This window comes from Chamaea fasciata, unplaced genomic scaffold (assembly GCF_029207755.1).
Source record: "Chamaea fasciata isolate MVZ Bird 193981 ecotype frontalis unplaced genomic scaffold, bChaFas1.0.hap1 SCAF_18, whole genome shotgun sequence".
Lineage (NCBI taxonomy): Eukaryota > Metazoa > Chordata > Aves > Passeriformes > Sylviidae > Chamaea > Chamaea fasciata.
In genome coordinates, this window is record NW_027094103.1 from 1,607,030 (window position 1) to 1,628,426 (window position 21,397).

At 60.9% G+C, this 21,397-nt stretch overlaps 2 protein-coding genes across 6 annotated transcripts; one reads left to right on the forward strand and one right to left on the reverse strand.

Annotated features, from left to right (window-relative positions):
* Nucleotides 1-83: 83 nt before the first annotated feature.
* THOC5 (THO complex subunit 5) lies at nt 84-13,465 on the forward strand. 5 transcript variants are annotated; one of them, XM_066200003.1, is made up of 21 exons: nt 84-1,072; nt 1,740-1,851; nt 2,157-2,237; nt 2,608-2,751; nt 3,353-3,466; nt 4,042-4,139; nt 4,742-4,888; nt 6,607-6,721; nt 7,154-7,286; nt 8,203-8,280; nt 8,452-8,492; nt 9,690-9,789; nt 9,927-10,035; nt 11,033-11,134; nt 11,228-11,324; nt 11,581-11,695; nt 12,238-12,341; nt 12,419-12,506; nt 12,626-12,741; nt 12,881-13,071; nt 13,256-13,465. In XM_066200003.1, the coding sequence occupies exons 2-21, from the start codon at nt 1,756-1,758 to the stop codon at nt 13,317-13,319; spliced, it is 2,133 nt and encodes a 710-aa protein (XP_066056100.1). In that variant the 5' UTR covers nt 84-1,072; nt 1,740-1,755; the 3' UTR covers nt 13,320-13,465. The 5 variants fall into 5 exon arrangements, with proteins under 5 accessions (XP_066056100.1, XP_066056102.1, XP_066056104.1 ...); XM_066200005.1 differs by lacking the exon at nt 2,157-2,237 and having other exon boundaries at nt 1,002-1,072; XM_066200007.1 differs by lacking the exon at nt 1,740-1,851 and having other exon boundaries at nt 1,004-1,072.
* Nucleotides 13,466-14,328: 863 nt separating this feature from the next.
* Nucleotides 14,329-19,789, reverse strand: NEFH (neurofilament heavy chain). The gene is made up of 4 exons (XM_066199997.1): nt 18,997-19,789; nt 17,584-17,783; nt 16,742-16,866; nt 14,329-16,423 (listed from the first exon to the last, which is right to left on the reverse strand). Exons 1-4 carry the CDS (start codon nt 19,787-19,789, stop codon nt 14,818-14,820), a joined length of 2,724 nt encoding a protein of 907 aa, XP_066056094.1. The 3' UTR covers nt 14,329-14,817.
* Nucleotides 19,790-21,397: the final 1,608 nt, after the last annotated feature.

Consider the following 21,397-nt stretch of genomic DNA (forward strand, 5'->3'; position numbering starts at 1 on the left):
TGGGCCCCTCTCGGGGTGGGGAGGGTGGTACTGGGGGTGCTTGGTGTGACGCGCCCCCCAGAATGGTGTCACCCAGGGGGCTGCCTGCCTCATGTTGTGGGTGCTTCCTGCACCAAAGGACCTCCCTCCACCCGTGGGTGCTGTGATACACTGAGGGACCCCCCAAAACCCCCATGTACCCCCAGTGCCACTGGGAACCCCTTGCCAAACCCATGGATTCCCCCAAGTGCCATCAGGGACCCCAGCCCATGCTCCCCTCAAGCTCATGGATACACCCAGCGCCACCAGGGACTCCATCCAATGCCCCCCCAAACTCCTGGGGATCCCCCAGTACGCCAAGCCAAGGCTCAGCCCAGCCCATGGATACCTCCCAGGGCCATTGGGGACCTCATCCCAAACCCCTGAGACCCCCCAGGGCTAAAGTGGACACTATCCCATGACCCTCCAAGCCTATGGATGCTCCCAGTGCCACTGGGGACCTCTTCCCATGCCTTTTTGAGCCCACGGATCTCCCCAGTGCCTTTGGGGGCCCCATCCCTAGGTCCCCCCGAGCACATGGATCCTCCCACCATCATCGAGGACTCCATTGCGCCCCTTCCAAGCCCCTGTGTGCCCCCCACCCACTGGGGATCCCATCCCAAGCCCATGGGTAGCTCCAGGGACCCCATCTCATGCCCCCCCCCAACCAATGGATACCCCTAGTGCCACTCGGTATCCCATCCCAAGCCCATGGATACCCATCAGTGCTTCTGGCACCCCTATCCAAGCTCCCCCTGTTCGTGTGGGTGACCTTCTGCACCAGGAACCCCCCGCCCAGTCCCACCAGTGCTCTCAGTGTAGAGGTCTCGCCCCTTCCCCCGGGTTTGTGAATGGGGCTGTGACCACGCCCCTTGGTTAAGCCACACCCACTATCAACCCCACGCCCATCTACCGGAAGCCACGCCCCCAGCGCGCAGAGGGTCCTCCAGGGTGCCGGGTCCGCTAGGGGGCGCCCGTAGCAGTGGCCGCCGCTCCGTGCCGCGCTCTGTTGTTCCGTGACGTCACCTCCGGGAGGCGCGGAGGCGACGGCGCGGTGAGTGCCGGGGCGCACCGGGACCCGCGGGAGGGGATGGCGGGGACGGCCCCGGGACCCGCGGGAGGGGCGGAAGGGCCGGGGCCCGGTGTGCTGGGGGCTCAGTGGAAGTGGGGGCTCCTGGTCCGGAGGGGCGAAGACGCCGTGCTGGGGGGCTGGGGGAGCTCTAAGGCCTCGGGCCCGGTGTGCTGTGGTTTGGGATGCTCTGGAGGAGCGGAGAGTCCCCGGCGTGAGGCTCTGAGGGGTCTCTGAAGGAACGAAGAGTTCTGAGCCCGATGGGCTGGGGTCTGGGGGCTCTGAAGAGGTGGAGGGTCCCGGGTCTGGGGGGCTCTGGAGAGGCAGAAGCCGCAGTCCCGGTGTGCTGGAGTCTGGGGGCTCAGGGGCAGTGCAGCCCCCGAGGCCGGGAGGGATTGAGTGCTCGGGGTCCCAGGGGAGCTCAGTGGCGGGGGGATGGTCCCGGGGGCTGTGGAGGAGCAGAGAGCCCGGGCCCGCTGTGCTGTTGGGGCTCAGAGCCGGCCTGGGGGCCTGGGAAGGGGCGCGAGGTGCAGGATGGAGGGAGGCACAGGGGACACTGCAGAGCCCAGGCGGGGCTGGCGGGGGGAGCCTGGGCGAGCCCCAGTCCAGGCAGGTTTGGCCCCCACGGACTCCCCCTGTGCCCCCTCCCCAGCCCTGCCGGCAGCACCATGTCCTCCGAGTCCAGCAAGAAGAGGAAGCCCAAGGTGATCCGCACGGACGGGGTCCCAGCCGAGGGCAAGCGGGGCAAGGGCGACACGGACCAGGTACAGACCTGCCCAGGGACCCTCCCACAGCCCTCTGTGCTGGCCTGGCTCTCCCTGCTGGAAAAGAGTGCCCAGAGAAGCTGTGGCTGCCCCGTCCTGGCAGTGTCCAAGGCCAGGTTGGATCGGGCTTGGAGAAAACTGGGATGGTGTAAGATGTCCCTGCTCATGAGACTGGACAGACTTTAAAGTCCCTTCCGACTCAAACCATTCTGGATTTCCATGGATTGTGAGACCCAGTTCCCCCAGCTTCCAATGCCTCTTAAACTCCTGCTATGAATTCCTAAACCTGCTTCCATCTCTTTCAGGAGACACAAACACTCCTCTGGAGAGTGAGCACAAAGCTGGAAGATCCCTCAGGGATTTGCATGGTGCCTTCAAACCCTCCCGTGAGCAGCAGGATAGTGTAGGATCAGCCAGAGTGGGAAGCGGGGTGGAGGAGGAATCACCTTTCTGGTTTATCCTCTGAGGTCATGTAGATCATGGAATATCCTGAGCTGGAAGGGATCCACAGGGATCCTCCAGTCCAACTCCTGGCCCTGCACAGGACACCCCAGCCATGTCAGTTCAAATTTATAACAATGAAAGCCTGAAGTAGCCAGGTGTTTTAGCGACTGGTGGGTTTGGGATTGTTGGAGCTGAGTCCTTTCCCTGTGTAAAGCCATGGAGTTCGTGGGCAGAGCCAGAAATGGCAGCTTGTTCCCCAGAGCCCTTTCCAGGGGGAGGGATGAGCCACGGGAGGTGTTGTTGCCTTGGCAGGATGTCAGGTACTACAGCGAGGAGAGCGAGGTGGATCTGCGCGACCCCATCAAGGACTACGAGCTCTACAGGGAGACCTGCCAGGAGCTCCAGAGGCTCATGGCAGAGATCCAGGAGCTGAAGAGCCGGGGCATCAAGGAAAATGTGAGGAAAGGTCTCCACGTGTGGTGTAACATGTCTGTTGTTTGGTGTTTCCCCATTAAAGGCAGCAGGAGCTGTGATGTCTCCTGGGCAGAGTCAGGGAAATGGAGAAGCTTCCCTTTCCCAGGCTGCAGGGGCAGGAATTGAGCCCCTGGAAATGGAACAGCTTCCCTTGTCCAGGGCTGCTGGGGCAGGAATTGAGCCCCTGGAAATGGAGCAGCTTCCCTTGTCCAGGGCTGCTGGGGCAGGGAGTTGAGCTCTGGAAATGGAGCAGTTTCCCTTTTCTTGGGCTCCTGGGGCAGGGGTTTAGCTCTGGAAATAGAATAGCCTCCCTTGTCCCAGGCTCCTGGGACACGTCAGGTGTTTCAGGCTGAACCACCTCTGTTCCTGCTGCTGAGGAAAATGCCTGGAGTGATTCTTTGAGGAGCCTGGACCCCCTCGCAGTTCTTTCTGGCAGTGCCCTGTGATCTGGCAGGGGGAGGCTCCCTCAGAAGCCTCAGTGACATAAATAGCAAAGCATGGAGCCCCTTTTGTGGCAGGAATTCCCTGCAGATGTGGTGCCAGCCATCCCTCCTGCTTCCAACCCCTCTCTTGTGCCCCTCAGGCCTCGGAGATCGACGAGCGGCGCGTGCAGAGCTGCGTGCACTTCATGACCCTGAAGAAACTGAACCGCCTGGCTCACATCCGGCTGAAGAAAGGCAGGGACCAGACCCACGAGGTACCCAGGGGGAGCTGGGAGTGAGGAATGCACCTTGGCATTTAGGGGGCTCAGAGATGGGGCAGGTCCTGCCTGTTCTGTGTGCGTGGTGTGAGGGGCTGCGCCTCAGCCAGGCTGTGGGGTTTGAGTTGAGGGTTTGTTGGGAGGCTCTGACCCTGAGGAACTCCTGTTGGGTGCAGGGCAGATAAGTAATGAAGGAGAACTCTCTGCTTTTGTTTCAAGTATAGTGGGAGGTCAGAAAACTCTGTTTCAAAGTTCTGGTGTTATGCAGGTGTATAAATGGGTGGATGATTGGCCTGGAAGCCCCAAATCCAGAGTTTTCAGAGGGGGAATTCTGTGTGCTTCAACAAATGAGCCCTGTCCTGTGCCTTGGCTTTGAAATGTGCAGGAAGGAGCAGGATCAGTCTCATGTCACAATCCTTTGCTTCTCCAGCCCTTAAAAATGTCATTCTTCCCCCAAAAAATTGTTGCATACCCTAAACCTGCTGTCCCAAGCTGCTGTAGTGACAGGGTGTTGGTGACTCTCGGGGTGTCTTTCCTGCTCCATCCCTGCTCTGGCTGTGTCCGTATTTCAGGCAAAGCAGAAGGTCGATGCCTATCACCTGCAGCTCCAGAACCTGCTCTATGAGGTGATGCACCTGCAGAAAGAGATCACCAAGTGCCTGGAGTTCAAGTGAGTGTGGCCAGGGATCAGAGGGAGCATTGGAGTGTCTGGGATAGGTGGGTGATGCCCGTGTTTGGGAGCTCTTCCCACATTTTCGGAGTTCACTGTGGGAGCAGAGCGGGTGTTCCAGCTGTTTGTAATCATGGAATGGTTTGGGTTGGAAGGAACATTAAAGCCCATTCAGTGCCACCCCTGCCATGGGCAGGGACACCTCCCACTGTCCCAGACTGCTCCAAGCCCCAGTGTCCAACCTGGCCTTGGACACTGCCAGGGATTCAGGGGCAGCCACAGCTGCTCTGGGCACGCTGTGCCAGAGCCTCCCTATCCTCCTAGAGGATATTCTTTCCCAATATCCCATCCATCCCTGCCCTCTGGCAGTGGGAAGCCATTCCCTGTGTCCTGTTCCTCCATCCCTTGTCCCAAGCCCCTCTCCAGCTTTCCTGGAGCCCCTTTGGGCACAGACAGTGGAGGTCAAAACAATTTCAGCTCGCTGATGGTGGTGGCTTGGTAGTGGAGGCAAGTCAGGGCAAGAAGCATCAGTGGGACACTCTCCTGTGGGACATGCTGAGCACTTCCCACTTTTCCCTGGTCTCATCCACGTGTCCTGGCAGATCCAAACACGAGGAGATCGAGCTGGTGAGCTTGGAGGAGTTCTACAAAGAGGCCCCCCCTGAAATCAGCCGCCCTGCCATCACCCTGACCGAGCCCCACCAGCAGACCCTGGCCCGCCTGGACTGGGAGCTGGAGCAGCGCAAGAGGTGGGTCCGTGGTGTTCCCATTCCCTGCCCCTGCTCCAGGCATCTGGACAGGCACCTGGAGTTCTGGGTGTCCCCACTGCATGTCCCAGCTCCAGGAATCTGGGCAGACACCCAGAGCTGCTGGGAGAGCAAATGTAGGGATGAAGTTTTTCACGCCCTCTTGGATCAGTGCGGAGCAGGCATTTATTGTGCCGCTGGGAGATTCCCTCTGTGCAGAGCTGCGCTTGCTGGGATCCTTGTTCCATAGGTCAGGGGATTCTCTGTCACTGCCTGAGGGTCCAAGGAGCAAAGGGAGCCCATCCTGGCTGGAGCTGCTGCCATTCCATGCTGTGCCGTGGAGCTGCCGACCACTCCAGGCTGGGACAGCCCCGTGTCCTGCTGCTGGCGTCACCGCTGTCCCAAGGCTCAGCTGCTCCCTGACTCTTGCCCCCTGGGAAATGCAAACATGACACAGCATTCATGTGTTTGCATAACAGTCAGGCAGTGCCCAGGAGCACCTTCTGGAAAGATCAGTGCTGGTTGGTGCTGCGTGAGGGCAGCTCAGCAGACCAGACAGTGAGAGGTGCTGAGTGCCTCCAACCCTTCCCTTTTCCCAGATCCTTTCCCTAAGAGCTGGCTGCTTTTGCCCGGTGGAAGGCACAGCCAGGATCCTCCAGCTGGCTCTGCCTGTGGCACAAGCAGAGGAGTGTTCAGCCTGCAGATCTCTGAGGGTTGTGCTTAAAAATGATGATTTTAATCTACAAACCTCATAGAGACCCACAGCTGCACATGAGATTGCTGAGAAGCCTTGGAATTCACAGTCCACACTCTGTGGTATCTAAGGAATGCCCCTGTCCATCTCCATCAGTGCTGAGATGGGATATGGCCTGTTCAGCTGCTCAAGAGCAGATACCAGTGGTGCTTAGGGCATTTTCTGATGTTGCTGGGGTTGTTGACATCCATCCATAATTTCTGTTGGTGTTTTCAGCTGTTTAAACCCCATTGGATTGGCTTTGGATTTTTCTCTGTCTTGTGTGAGGTGTCTCTGTAGTGGTGTGCAGGGGTTTCAGTAGCTCTGATTTGGGAAGGTGTGTGAACACTGGAACTCGTGTAGGAGCCTGTTGGCATGTGCATTGACCCCCACAAATACAGTTTTGCTTGGAAACAGCATCCGAGTTCTTCAAGGTCAGGTCTGTTCCCCCTTGGAGAACCTTGTCCTGGGCAGGTCACTTCCATACCCAGCTTCCCTGCTCCTGCTGGGAAAGGCTTGCAGTCAACAGCAATAAGGAGATTTGGTGAGTTCTCCCTAAACACGAGTGTATCCAGGGCTCGGAGCATTGTTCTGGGCTTGCATTTTCCTGGCCCATCCCTATTGAACCTTGACTATGTGACATGAAGTGACTCTGGGAGTATGAAGTGACAAAGCCTCTTAAGGAGTTTGGAGGGTCGTGGCTGCTGGCAGCAGAGCCTGGTGTGGGAGCAGATCTCCTGAGCGGATGCTGCCCCTCCATGGAGTACAGCATGAGCCTGAGCTTCCCCTTTTCCTTGTTTGTTTTCCATCTCCAATCAGTTCCTGCCTGCCTCCGCTTGCCCTTGGCATTAGGAGCTCTGTGTTTGCCCCAGGTCTGAGCTCTCCTGGTTCCTTATGTCAGGACAGGAGTGCTGGGGCTCATCATCCACATGGACCCCAGCAGGTTTAGAGCTGTGGTGTGTGGCAGTGACACAATTCCCACCCTTAGGCTGGCTGAGAAGTACAAGGAGTGCCTGACCAGCAAGGAGAAGATCCTGAAGGAGATCGAGGTGAAGAAGGAATATCTGAGTAGCCTCCAGCCTCGGCTCAACAGCATCATGCAGGTACCTGAGCCCTGCAGGAGGTCACACCCGGAGGGGCAGCTCCTGGGCTGGTTTGGGGGTGGAGATGTTTCATTCCCACTCGGGGTGGGCAAGGGGCAGATCCGGTACCCCTCCGGAGTCTCCTTTTTTATTTATGCGGCAATTCCTGCAGAACTGCAGCTGCAGGAGCTGCTAAATGGGCCTTTCCCTGGAGAGCCCCACACTGTTCCAGCCCCCTGTGACTGCCTTGCGAGGGAAGAACAGGAGAAGGAACTGGGTTATTTCCAGATCCAAAACTCTCCCAGCAGAGGCAGCTGCCAGCCCTTCCCTGTGGCTCTCCCTGTTTAACCCTGCACCATTGCTGCTATGCTGGCTTGATTTCCCGTTCTCTTGGGACGAGGAGGATGAGCTGTTCCCTTCCCAGTGATGAAGGCTCTCCCTGTCGTTCCCCAGGCCTCCCTGCCTGTCCAGGAGTACCTGTTCATGCCCTTTGACCAGGCCCACAAGCAGTACGAGACCGCCCGGCACCTCCCGCCTCCTCTCTACGTCCTCTTCGTCCAAGCCAGCGCCTATGGACAGGCCTGTGGTGAGCACTGAGGGGGCAGTGCCCCCCACGGGCCAGATTTCACTCCTGCCTGCAGGAATCACCACTTTTTGGGGGTCTTTCCCTGCTGTCTGCTCTGCTGTCAGATTCTGCTGAGCTCAGAGCAGCGGGGCCCCGCGGCACAGTGAGGCAGCAGCATTTGAAACCTTGTTTGCTCAGCTGCCTCGCTGGAAGAAGTGCTTGGGAAGCTCCCTTCCCACCCCTTCCCCCCTTCCCAAGGTCAGCAGGGATGTCCTTGCAGCTTGTGAGCTGGCTCAGCGCTGTCACAATTTCCCCAGAGCTGTCACCCCCTGCCTTGTGCCACCTGTGGGTGCTGGGGACCCCAGGCCTTGGTAGGGGCCATTCCTGCAGCTCACCTGGAAACCTTCATCCCCTCAGGAAGCTTTGTATTTTGAGGGGATTTCTGAAGCCTCCCTGAGCTGGGAGGGATTTTTTGGAAGAGGTCAGGAATGCCACTGGCCTGTTCATATCTCCTGTGTGGTGAGGGCTGTAGTGTCACTTACACCTCTCTCAGTGTGGAGGAACATGGAAGGATGCGATGGTGCTTGGCCACCCCAGGTCCCTGCTGCATCTGCAGCCGTGGTGACACTTCTCTTTGGTCCCTGCTTGTCCCAGCCAGACCCCAGCCTCTCTTGGCTCTTAAAAAAGATTTGGCCCTTACGGTTTCCAGGGAGAGTCCCTCAAAACCCAGCATTTTCCATCCTCTGACTCCATCCTGCCCGGGAGGTCCAGCCCAGTGGTGGCCTCCCAGAACCTTCCAGACAACTACTCTTCCCATTGGCCTTTTGCTGGAGCTTCCTTCACCAGGAACCAGGAGCATTTGGGGCAGGGCTGCTCTGCCCACTGCCTTTGCAGCAGGAGTGGCATTCCTAACTCAGTTTTCCTGTCTCCTCTGCAGATAAGAAGCTTGTGGTGGCCATTGAAGGGAGCGTGGAGGAAGCCAAAGCCCTTTATAAGCCACCTGAGGACTCGCAGGGTGAGTTGTGATGTTGCCCTGGGGACTTGTTCCTGTGTTTCTGCAGCTCCTGGGACCCTGCTTTTGTTGGGAGAGGGGTGCCAGGGGGAGCCATGGGCTTGGAAAGAGCCCTGATGGTCCTGCTGGCGGTGAGAGAGCTGAGCCCTGGGTGACACCCTTGTCTCTGCACAGATGATGAGAGCGATTCCGACGCAGAGGAGGAGCAAACCACGGTAAGGGACAGCGCTGTCCCCCTCTGGGTCCTGTCCCAGCACTGCATCGAGGAGGTGCTGGGAGGGCTGGGGCTGGCTGGGGCTGGGAACTGCCCCTGCGTGCTGTGAGTGTGCGTGGAAGCGCAGTGATGTCAAATCCCAACCTTCCTTGGGAGGAGGGAGCTGCCATTTCCAGTTGGTGTCCCAAATGCAGGTGCAACCAGGGTACAAAGCTGCTCCTCTCGTGTCCCGTCCTGCCCTGCAGCTCTCCAGCTGGAGCTGCTCCACTTTGTATAAATAGCCCGAGGGCAGGGAGCTGGTGTCCAACAGGGAGGGATCCGTGTCCATCCTGTGCCAAAAGCATTCTCTGCACCAGGGCTTGTTCAGCACTCCTTGGAGGAAGTGTTTCTCCTGTAGATAATTTCTGCCGGCTGCTAAGAAGAGGCTGGAGGTGCTGGTTGCTCCCAGCAGCAAAGCCTGAAGGGGCTCTGGGCCTCCACTCCCAGCACCCAGCAGCAGAGGCAGGTGTATGGTGCTCTACTGTGGGGAAGGGTAAAGGGAAGGGCCTCTGGTGTCCAGAGAAGGGAACGGAGCTGGGAAAGGGGCTGGAGCCCCAGGAGAGGCTGGGGGAGCTGGGAAAGGGGCTCAGCCTGGAGAAAAGGAGTCTCTGTCTCTGCACGAGTCCCTGAGAGGAGGGGACCGCCGGGGGGGTCGGGCTCTGCTCCCAGGGAACAGGGACAGGATGAAAGGAAGGAAGAGTTTGCCAGAGGATACTGGGAAAATTCCTTCACAGAGAGGGCTCTCCAGCCTGGCACAGCTGCCCAGGACAGTGGGGGAGTCCCCATCTCTGGAGGGACTGAACAGCTGTGTGGTTGTGGCACATGGGGACAGTGGTAGCCTTGGCAGGGCTGCAAGAGTGGTTGGGCTTGGTGCTCTCAGAGGGCTTTTCCAGCCTAAAGGATTCAGTGATTCCAGGTTCTGCCTCCTGCAGCAGGAAAGCTTTTGGGCCAGCAGGTCCTTGGCTTTGTCTCCCAGGAGTGGAGACATTCCTTGGAGCTGAAGGAATGACAGGAACTGGAGCTGAGTGAGGGTTTCCCATCTCTCTCCCTCCCCAGGGAGCTGTGGCTGTGGTGCTGTGAGATTGGAGGGACTGGAGGGAAAGATCTGTGGGCTGGGGAGGAGCAGGAGAAGGCTCTGACAGCTGTTTTGCCCCCCCAGAAGCGGCGCAGGCCCACCCTGGGCGTGCAGCTGGACGACAAACGCAAGGAGATGCTGAAACGACACCCCTTGTCCGTCACCCTCGACCTGAAGTGCAAAGGTGAGGGACTCTGGGCTGTGACAGCACCTCAGGAACTGACCCCAGCAGCACCCTGGGGACCCTGTGGGGAGCTGGAAGTGTGGAGGGGTTTCTCTGAGCTGGAGCAGGCACCAATGTCACCCCTTCTGTGTGGGCAGATGAGAACGTGCTTCACCTGACCTTCTACTACCTGATGAACCTCAATGTCATGACAGTGAAAGCCAAGGTGACCACTGCTGTGGAGATGACCACGGCCATCAGTGCTGGGTAAGGAGAACCCTGTGGGCAGCAGGCCTGGAGATCATTGGGCAGGGACTCCCTGGGGTTTGGGAGCCCTGCAGAGCCCGGAGCTCATCAGGCAGTGACCCCTTTGCCCCCGTGGGTCCAGGAGCCCTGCACAGCCCAAGCACCTTCCTCCCCCTCTCCTCTGCCATGACAAACCAGAGTCAGGGCATTTGGGAACCTCTCAGCAGTGCCAGAGCTGTCAGGAACTGGGGGAAAGCCTCTCCTGCTGACACATTCAGCCTCCCTCCCACAGGCAGAGCCTGGCAGCTCCCTCACCTCACTGCTCCTGAGGTCACCTTGTCCTGAGCTCCAGAGATGCAGCTGCCTCTCCCTGTGCTCCCCAGAGCCTGATTGGTGTGAGGAAAAGCTGAAGTGGCAGCTTTGGGAGCCTGCCCAGGGAGCTCCCACCAGCTGCCAGCTCTCTGGTGGCTCTCCCTGGGACAGGAGGTGCCTGAGGAAGAGGGAGGTGGGAGAGGCTGGTCTGGGCTTGCCTGGGAGTAAATGCTGCTTCCCAGCCTGTCCCATATGCAGCCTCCTCATCCTATTGGGGTTGTCTCCTTGCTGCAGACACCCCAAACCCTCTGTGACAGCAGCCGGAGATCCTGTGCAGGGCATTCCCTCTCTCCCTCCTGCTGTCCTCAGCTGTGTTGCCCCAAACCAGGGAGGCTGTGCCTTGAGCCTCACCCCAAATCCTACAGCCCATTGTGCTTGGTCGGCCTTGTGAGTACAGGCAGACATGAGGAGTTTTATGGCACTGGTGGGGGCAGCTTCCAGGGAGAGCAGGAGCTGGTGCCCTGTGATTTCCATCTCCTTCCAGGCAGGGAGGAGACAGCTCTCCTTTTGGAGTGGAATTAGGGGAAAGACATTCTGGTCTAGAACTCACGAAGCTCATAATCCTCTTCTCTGGGCTTGAAGCTTGTTCAGGGAGGGATGAAGAGCCTAGACTGCTGCTGATTGACCTCTCCACTCTTTCTGCCAGGGACCTGCTCTCCCCAGACTCCCTCCTCAACTGCCTCTATCCAGGGGACCACGGGAGGAAAACGCCCAACCCGGCCAACCAGTTCCAGTTCGATAAAGTGGGGTGAGTGTCACCCAGGCCATTGCCATTAGTTCCTTGCTCCAGTACAGCAAATCCCCCCTGGCTTGGTGTGACCCTTCCTCATTGTCCCCACAGCATCCTGACCCTGAGTGACTACGTGACAGAGCTGGGACACCCCTACGTGTGGGTGCAGAAGCTGGGCGGCCTGCATTTCCCCAAGGATCAGCCTCAGGCATGGCACAAACCCCTCCCCTCTCTCCCTCAACATTGGGCGGAGGTTTAGGGTCCAGTCCTGTCCCCCTGCTGGCACCAGCTGCTCCCAAACCATGGCTGGGACAGGCTGAGCTGGGCTGGGTCTGTGTGTGGGGCCATGCTGACGTATTTCATGTCACACACGTGATAGTCCAAGCCCTTTAGGTGACCCTGCATGATGGGTGCCTGTCCCTGTGGGGATGTGGCTCCTGGCCTGACATCCCTCCTGCCCACAGCACACGGTGGCTGCTGACAATTCCCTGAGTGCCAGCCACATGGAGCTGACAGTGAAGCTGCTCCGGAGCCGCCTGCAGTCCCGCCTGGCCCTGCACAAGCAGTTTGCATCCCTTGGTGAGTGCTGGGCTCCCCACCCTTCCCTGGGGACAGGGCTGCAGTGGCAGAGCCCTCATGCAGGGGAGCATCTCTTCCCTGCTCAGCCAAGCTCCAGGTGGCCGTGGTCCTGAATCCCAGTTATTCCAAGCTGCTGCTCATCTTCAGGCAGTGCCTGAGCTGGGAGGGAGAGTGGAACAGCAGCAGTCACACGAGAGGAGACATCAGGTGGCTGGTGTCACCTTTGGTGGGTGGCAGTGCCACCCTCAACGTTCTCAATTGTTCCCTCAGCCCCTGGGAGTTGTAGGAAGGAAGGAACTACCTTATTTTGGGTGGCACAGGAAGGCTCTGCCCCTTCCAGTGCGCAGCACCTCTCTGGGAAGTGATTTGGGATGTGCTGGGAGGTGAACTGCACACTGTGCATGTTGTGTGCCTGTCAAGCAGCCCAGAGATCCGGTGGGATGACAAGCCAGGGGTCCGGTGGGACTGCAGGCCGAGGATCCTGTGGGATCACAGCTGTGTCCCCAGCCCTGCCCTGCTCAGGGTCCTGGCCTTGCTTTCAGAGCACGGTGTTGTGCCCGTGTCCAGCGAGTGCCAGCAGCTCTTCCCCACCAAAATCGTCTCGCGCCTGGTGAAGTGGACTGCCATTCCCTATGAGGATTATGCTGTAAGTGCTGAGCACGAGATCCCTCCATTCCAGCTCCCACATGGCACTGGAGCCATCATTCCTCCTTCTCCTCTCAGGAACTGCCTTACACTAAGGATGTGATAGAGGCTGGCTTGGCTGAAGACACTCACCTCTACTACATGGCCCTGATAGAGAGGGGAACAGGTAGGCACCTTTCCTTGCCTTGGGAATTCCCAACCCCCATCCCAGGGCAGCTTCTGGGAGTCTTCATGGATAGTCCACCTGGCTGGAGGCCCTGTGAGTGACACCTTTTCCCTGCTCAGCCAAGCTCCAGGCGGCTGTGGTGCTGAATCCCGGTTATTCCACGCTGCCTCCCGTCTTCAGCCTGTGCCTGAACTGGAAGGGAGAGCGGAACAGCAGCAACGACGACAACATTCGGGTACTGAGGGGTGGGGGCAGAGGGGGCTGGATTTTGGGGGTGTCCCCAGCAGTTCTGTGTAACAAGGGGATGATAGGGTGAGCTGGTGGCTGGGAATGCAGAGATCCAAGCCTGTGCCAACCTCATCCCTGTTTCCCAGGCCATGGAGAGTGAGGTCAATGTCTACTACAAGGAGCTGTGGGGGCCCAAACCCGGCTACCAGCTCCTCACCAACCAGCTGCAGCGCCTGTGCATGGTGCTGGACGTGTACCTGGAGACAGAGCCCCACGATCCCAGCGTGGAGGGGCCCAAGGAGTTCCCCCAGGAGAAGATGTGTCTGCGCCTGGTCAGGTGGGAGCTGGCTGGGGGCTGAGGGTGCTGGCAGGGACTCTGGTGGCATTGCTGTTCCATGGAGCCAGCCTGCAGGCCTGTGCTAGAGGGATCTGCCCCCACAGCTGGAACTGGGCCTTTTCCGTGGGTGCCATGGGATGTTCCTGATCCCCGTGGGTCACAGCCTCTCCCTCTTCTGTTCTAGGGGCCCCCTGCGCCTGAAGCCCTTCAAGTTCAACTACCCCCAGGGGTTCTTCAGCCATCGCTGAGCAGCCCTGGGCATCATTCTGGGATGGGACTCGTTCACTCTGTGGGAGGAGTGTCTCCATCGTGACATTTCTGCTCCTTTTACAATATTTTGGGGTTTGTTGGAAGGTTTTGTAGTCAAAGGGATTAAACTAAGCTAAAGGAAAAATGTGTGGGTGCCTTGTCTGTGCAGAGGGCTGGAATGAGGGAGCTGTGAGGGCTGCAGCAAGTCCTGTGTCCTATCCCTGGGCTCTGACAGCCTTTCCAGGGATGCTCCCTGCCTCCTGACTTCCCACCACAGGGACTGGGGAGCTGAGATGGCTAAAAGCTGAGGTGGCTAAAAATAGCCCTTTTCCGGAGCCCGCACTGCAGCCCCAGCCTGTCCTTGCCGGCTGGCTGCCATCCCACTGAGCTCAATCCCTGCATCCTGGGGGGCTTCTCTGCTTCCTGGGCTTGGGGGGGGGGGGCAGAGTGGGGTCCTGGGAGTGGCAGGATGAGGGTTGGGACATCCCAGCTTGCCCTGCTTGGTGTCAGGGAGTTGGGATATGCCCTCCCTGGCACCGCTCTGTGTGGGGTTCCCAGACTGGCAGAACTGGGATTCCAAGCCCCCTCCCAAGGTCACTGTCCCTCCTTCATGCCAGACTCTCCGTGTCTCCCCTGGGAGTGATTTCTCCCCCAGGAGGGCTGACAGCCCCTCTCCTGCTCCCCGCCAGCCCCTGCCCTCGGTGCAGTGCTGCAGTGCCAGGCTGTGCCGCAGCCCCTGGGTTAAACCAGGCTCGCCCAGGCCCTTGGGAGCCATGCTTTAAAAAAGGAAAGAAGAGAAAAAACACACTGAAATGCTTTGGAAAGCACGGCAGGGCTGGCCCTGTTTCCATCCTCAGGACACAGGGTCCTCCGTGCCTGCTGTGGGGTGTGTCTGCCCTCTGGAAAGCCCCGTGTCACCCACCCCAGCCCTGGGTGACAGATCCCAGCCCTGCATTCCCACCTTCCTTCCCTGTCTTCTCCCCAGGACAAGCCAGCAGAGCCAGGGTGTCTCCGTAAGCACTTTTATTTGGTTATTGCACAGAAAGCAAAGATCAGTGGGCTGAGGTTCCTGGTGCACTGTGTGTGTCTGTGAGCATTCCAGCAGCTCCCAGCCTCTCCCACCTCTGCCCGGAGGGATTGTCACCCCCCAGGGCAGTGCAGGACCCCGCCAGCCCCCCAAGCAGCTACAGCTCTGCATTGCACTCATCCATCCATTGCACATACATTAAATAAATGCACTTAGAGGAGAAGGGTGGTGGGGTTCCCCTGCGGGTCCCCCCTCTTCCCCTGGGTTATAATTCAAGTGTTTAAATGTGGCGCTCGGCGAAATCACGTTCTGCGAGGGAAGCAATCGCCCACCCGAGGGGCTCTCACGGGCCTATTGCTAAGGGAAAGCCTGGCCTGGGGGTCCCTGGGGTCCCACCCCGGGCCCAGCCATCGGAGGGAGCGGAGCAGCTCCCGTGCCCGGAGGTGCCTTCGGCGCCCGGGACTCTTCCATCACTTCTTCCCTGGCTCTGGGGCTGTGCCCTCCTTGCTGGAGGAAGCCTCGACTTTGGGGGGTTCCTTACTGCCTTTGGGCTCATCTTTGGGTTTTGCTTTAGCTTTGGGTTCCTCCACCTTCTTGGGCTCCTCTGCCTTCTTGGGCTCCTCCACCTTTTCTTTCTTGGGCTCCTCCGCCTTTTCTTTCTTGGGCTCCTCCGCCTTTTCTTTCTTGGGCTCTTCTACTTTCTTCTTGGGCTCCTCCACCTTCTCCTCAGCCTTTGGCTTTTCAGCCTCCTTGGTGGCCGCTTTGCTGACCTCCTGCTGAGGTTTTGCTGGAGCCTCCTCAGCTTTTCCCTCTTCGGCAGGTTTGGGGCTTGGCTTGGTCTCTTTGGCCTGTGGAGCTGGAGGCTCTGGCACAGCAGCTGCCTTCTCTTTGGGTTTCTCCTCTGCCTTGGCTGGGATGTCCTTCTTGGGAGCTTCCTCCTTCTTTCCCTCCTCGGGCTTGGAGGGAGCCTTCACCTCCTTGGGCTGCTCCTCCTTGGCAGGGGCCTTCGGCTCCTTTGGAGCAGGGCTTGGCTCCTTGGCTGGGGCCACTTCCTTCTGCGGAGACTTGGCCTCCTCCTTCACGGGAGACTTGACTTTCTCTGGGGACTTCACAGCTGAGGGCTTGGCCTCCTCCTTAGAGGGGGCTGGGGGCTTCTCTGGGGACTTCACAGCCGGGGGCTTGGCCTCCTCCTTAGAGGGGGCTGGGGGCTTCTCTGGGGATTTGACAGATGGGGGTTTGGCTTCCTCTTTTGAGGGAGTTGCAGGTGGCTCTGGGGACTTCACAGCTGGGCTCTTGGCCTCTTCTTTAGAGGGGGCTGGGGGTTTCTCCGGAGACTTGACAGTTGGGGTCCTGGCCTCCTCTTTTGAGGGGGGTGTGGGTTTATCTGGGGATTTCACTGTTGGGGTCTTGGCCTCATCCTTGGAGGGAGGTGCAAGTTTCTCTGGGGACTTCACAGTTGGGGTCTTGGCCTCCTCTTTCGAGGGCGTTGGTGGCTTTTCAGGGGATTTGACAGCTGGAGTCTTGGCTTCCTCCTTTGAGGGGCTTGGGGGTTTCTCTGGGGACTTCACAGCCGGGCTTTTTGCCTCCTCCTTTGAGGGGGTTGCAGGTTTTTCTGGGGATTTCACAACTGGGGTCTTGGCCCCCTCCTTTGAGGGGCTTGGGGGCTTTTCAGGGGACTTGACTGCTGGACTCTTGGCCTCCTCCTTCGAGGGGGACTCAGGTTTCTCTGGGGACTTGGCCTCCTCCTTTGCAGGAGACTTGGCCTTTTCTTCACCCTCTTCTTCAGCTTTCTCCTCTTCTTCTTCCTCCCCCTCCTCCTCCTTCTCTTCCGCTTTTTCCTCTTCCTCCTCTTTCTCAGCCTCCTCCTCCTCTGTGACCTCCTCGGTCACCTGGATTTCCTCTGTCTGCTCCTCCACGATCACCGTCTCCTTCTCTGATTTTTCCACCACCTTGATCTTCTCCTCGCTCTTCACCTTGATGCTGGTGGTGATGCTGGGAGGCTTGGGGACCACCTCGGGGTAGGAGAGCATCCCAATGCCAGTCTCGAGCCGATATTCCTCCCCTTCCAGGAGCTTTCTGCCAGGGAGAGACCAGAGCAGGGCCCTCAGTGATGGCTTCTCATCTCCTCCCGTGACCAGGAGCTGCCAGCAATGTCCTGCAGCTCCATCTCCCTCCCTGCCCCATCCTGGATGATCCTCCTGCTCCTGTGGCCTGGCATGAGCAGGTTTCCTTGCCCTTCCTTCCACACACCACTGGGTCACCCAACTGGACGTTGCCAACAACAGCTTTGGAGGATGGATGATTTGCTCACCAAAAGGAGCCCAGGTGTCAACAAGGGACCTTGAGCAGACCTGCCTGAGACCCCCCCTCCCACCTTCCCCTGCCCTCCTGTACCTGTAGGCAGCAATTTCGATGTCCAGGGCCATTTTGACGTTGAGCAGATCCTGGTACTCCCGGAGCTGAGCTGCCATCTCCCACTTGGTGTTCCTCAGCTCGCTGTCAAGCTGCTGGATGGTTTCCTGTGGGCAGACAGAGCAATAATGGGAGGGGACACATGGCACCGTCCCCAGGAGCAGGAGGACACAGAGCACCCCTAAACTGTCACCTGGTCTCCAGCACCAGGGTGTCCTCACAGAGGAGTCTGCAGCCACCTCCTCCTGCAGATGCATGGTGAAGGGGACACAGCCAGGGGCGGTCCCAGGGTGTCCAGTTGCCTTTGGGGACCTGGCAGGAGCCCTGTATGCCCTGAGCAAGGAGCTGCACTCCAGCTGAGCCCCTGGCCCACTCCCAGCACTCCCTCCAGCAGGGACAAGCCATGGGAATGCTTCTAGGACTTGGGGGAGTCCCACGGCAACTGAACTCCAGCTGGAGGCTGATGGGGCATCACCCTGGGGACAGCACTGCATGCCATGGCCACCAAGGTAGCCCTCACTGCCCAGATGTGGCCCAAGCCCTGGACACTCCTCCATGGTGTTTATAACCATCCTCACAGGCAGCTCAGTGCCAGGCAGAGCCATGGGGCAGCTCCAGGGCTGCTGAGGGAAACAAGAGCCCAGACACCACCTCAGGCTCTGGGTTCCTGATCCCTGTGGGCTGGGGAAGGCCAGCTCTGACACAGCCCCGAGCATTTGGCACAACTCCTTCACACCCCTGGAGCCAAAATCCCAGCGCTGCTCCTCCCCAGCAGCTGGATGGTCACTCCCCAGGCTGGGCCGCTGCCCACTGCGCCACGGTACCTGGTAGGACAGGACGTCTGCATGATGGCGCTCCTCCGAGTCCTGCCTCTGCCTCTCCAGCGACTCCTGGGTCCCTTTCAGGGCTTCCAGCTCGGTGGTCTTGGCCTGGAGCTGCCGGCGGTACTCAGAGATCTCCTCCTGGGCCAAGCGCATGGCGTCCGTGTTCACCTTGGCCACCTCCGAGAGCTTGTCCAGCCTCACTGCAATGGAAAAGGGAAGCTGCAGGGCGGGAGGGAAGGAGGCTGCAGCCTCCCCTCCTTGGGGAAACTCGAACCCGTCCATGCCATGCATCCCTGTCCTCTGCAGAGCCAACCCAGGCTCCCTGAGCCCTCTGCCTCCCCCACCCCTCGCTCCATCTCTGCTGAGAAGTGAAAGAGGACGGGCAAGACGAGCTCGGGGGTGTTTCTGCCATCCTGGACTTCATCCTGTGCAGGTTCTCGCTGCAGCCCCCGCCTCCCCGCCTCCCCTTCAGCTGTGCCACAGCCCCCTGCCCCACGGCGCTGCACCCCCCCCCCCCCCCCGCCGCATCCCGGACACGCCAAGCCCGGCCCGCGGCGGGGGGGTTTGCCGCAGCGCCCTGCGGACACCCCAGGGGACGAGGAGGGGCACAGAATGATTTGACAGGGGTGGGGAGCACGGATCGTGCGGCCCCGCGGGACGGGCGCCCCTGGGTCGGCGCTGCCGCTGCCCGCGGTGCTGAACCGCCGCTGTCCGCGGTTCTGGACCCGCCCGGCGCGCCCGGGGGGCTCAGTCTGCCGTGCCGACCCCACCCCGCGTCCCCCCGGACCGTAGTGTCCCCTCCCCACCCCCCCAGGAAGGGCCACTCCCTGTCCTCCCCTCCCGCGTCAGGGATGCGGTACCGCCCCCCCCCCGGCACTGCACACACCCCCGGCTGAGAGCGACCAGCACAACACCCTGCAGCATCCGCGGCGTCCGGCACCCCAAAAAACTTGCGGGGTGCCGAGCCAGTGATCCTGGAACCCGCCTAGAAACTCACTGCGGGGCAGAGAGAGGGTCGGGCAGCACACCCGCAGGCACTGGAGGTCTGGTGGCAGGGATGGGGTCACCCTGAAGCCTTCCCCGGGCGCTGGATATACGGGAGGTCCCTGCACACTCCTGGGGTGGGGGGACACTAACGCCCTCCCCGAGCACAATGTATGAGGGGACCCTGCACCCTCCTGGGGCGACGGTATCCCAACGCCCTCCAGGAGCACAATAGAGGTGGGAGGGGTCCCTGCACCACCCGGGGGGGGCACCCTAAAATGATATAGAGAGCGGGGGGTTCCCCGCATCCCTCGGGACTCCCTCGCTCCCTTTGCTCCGGCCCCATCCCGGAGCGCGACATCCCAGGGTGTCCCCGGGGAGGTACGGGAATGCTGCCGGCGCCTTTGGCGGCCACACCCTCACACTCACCGCGGAACCACTCCTCGGCCTGCAGGGTGCTGCGGACCGCCGTGCCCTCCAGCTGTGCCCGCAGGTCGCGGAGCGCGGCGGTGACGCCGGGGCGCAGGGACGCGGGGGGCTCCGCGGGCAGCTCGGGGCGCGCCCCGCGCAGCAGCGCTCCCACCTCGGCGCGGTGCTGCCTCCGCAGCTGCTCCGCCTCCTCCCGCAGCGCCCGGGCTCGCTCCTCCAGCGGGGCCCGAGCCCGCTCCTCCTGCGCCGAGCGCTGCGCCAGCCCGCGGGCCGCCGCCTCCAGCTCCGAGCGCTGCCGGGCCTCGTCCTCCAGCCTTCCCCGCAGCGCCGCCACGTCCTCGGCCAGGCGCGCCCGCTCCAGCCGCAGCTGCCCCTTCTCGGCGCCCAGGCGCAGCACGGTGCCCCGCATGTCCCGCAGCTCCCGCGCGTACAGCTCGCCCATGGCCGAGCGCCCCGCCTGCTGCTGCCGCAGCGCCGCCGCCTCGGCCGCCAGCGCCCGGTTCTGCTGCTCCAGCGCCCGCACCCGCTCGATGTAGCCGGCGAAGCGGTCGTTCAGCACCTGCAGCAGCTCCTTCTCGTTGCGCGCCCGCGGTTCGCCGTTCAGCGAGTCCAGGCTCTCGGTGGAGGACGCGGCCGCGCTGCCGCCGCCGCCCCCGGCGCCCCGCGCCCGTCCCACCACCGGGGCCGGCCACGAGTAGAAGCCGCTGGAGGCGGCGGAGCGCGGGGGAACGCGGCCCGGCTCCTTGCGGAGCCCCCCCGGGGGGCCCAGCAGCGTCTCCAGCATCAGGCTCATGGCGACCCCCGCCCTCGCTGCGGCACCGGCGCGGCCGCCCGCTTTATAGCGCTCGGGGCGGCCGCTCCGCCCCGCCACCGGCAGCGGGGGTGGGCACCGGCACCGGCACCGGCGCCGCCCCGCGCTGCCGCCGCAGCCCCGCGGGTGCGGGGGGACCCCGCTGCCACGCCCAGGTGGGGAGCGGGAGCCACACCAGAAAGGAGCGGATTCCCCTTGGCCGGAGAACGGGGGCTCCGGGGCACAGCGGGATCCCGGGGGTAGGAAACAGGACCCCCGGGAAGGGAGTGGAGAGCTCCCGAAGAGAGCGCGGGACCCCCCGGGCAGATGGCGGGACCCCCGGGAAGAGAGAGTGGGAGCCCCGGGAAGGGAGGAGGGTGCTCCTCAGGAGGGAACACATCCCCCGGGCAGGGACCACTGGGAAGAGAGAATGGGAGCGCCGGAAAGGGAGCAAGGACACCCCAGGACAGAGTTGAGGACCCCGTGGGAAGTGGAGAGCCCCTGAAGAGCACATGGACGCTCCAAGCAGGGAGGGGGATAAGAGGAATTGAGGGTGGGACCTTCAGAAAGGGAGGTGGGATCGCCGAGGACAGGGCGAGGACCCCATGGAAAGGGAGTGGGGAACCCCCTGATGTGACTGTGGACCCCCTGGGCAGAGAAAGGAACACTTGGGAATAGAGTGGGATCCCCAGTAAGTAACCCTGGGAAGGGAGCTGGGACCACCCAGTGCAGAGCAGGTCCCCACCCCGGTGTGAAGGAGAAAGGAGGGACCCCGGGTGGCAGAGACACCCTCCCAAGGGTGGGATGCCAGGGCGGCGACCCGGGGTGGGGCCCTCACTTGGTGTGCCCCCGGGGTCAGGCACTGACTGCTGCTGGGGGAGGTGGGTGCCAGGAGGGTCCCTTGGGAGGACAGGGGACAGCCCTGCGGGGTGCTGGGGGACTCCGGGGAGGGCCGGGTCTGCCATGGCGGCTGGGATGGGGATGGGGAAGGGGACGGAGACAGGGATGGGGTGCGGGGATGTGACCCCCCCGAACCTGCCCTTGAGACCTGGGCATGCACGGACCACCAGCCAATCAGCACTCGGGTACCATCTGACCAATCAGCACTCGGCTACCATCCAGCCAATCAGCGCTCAAGTGCCGTCCAGCCAATCAACATTCACAGACAGCCGGGCTAGTCAGCCCATATGGACCAGTGGCCAATCAGCAGTCACAGACCACCCAGCCAATCAGCACACACAACTGCTGCCCAGCCAATCAGCACACAGAGAGCTCAACATTTGGGCAGGCACTGACATCCCAGCCAATCAACACACAGGTCCACAGATCCTAGCCAATCAGCAGGCAGGAGCACAGATCCCAGCCAATCAACACACAGGTCCATAGATCCCAGCCATTCAGCATGCAGGAGCACAGATCCCAGCCAATCAACACACAGGTCCATAGATCCTAGCCAATCAGCAGGCAGGAGCACAGATCCCAGCCAATCAACACACAGGTCCATAGATCCCAGCCATTCAGCATGCAGGAGCACAGATCCCAGCCAATCAACACACAGGTCCATAGATCCTAGCCAATCAGCAGGCAGGAGCACAGATCCCAGCCAATCAA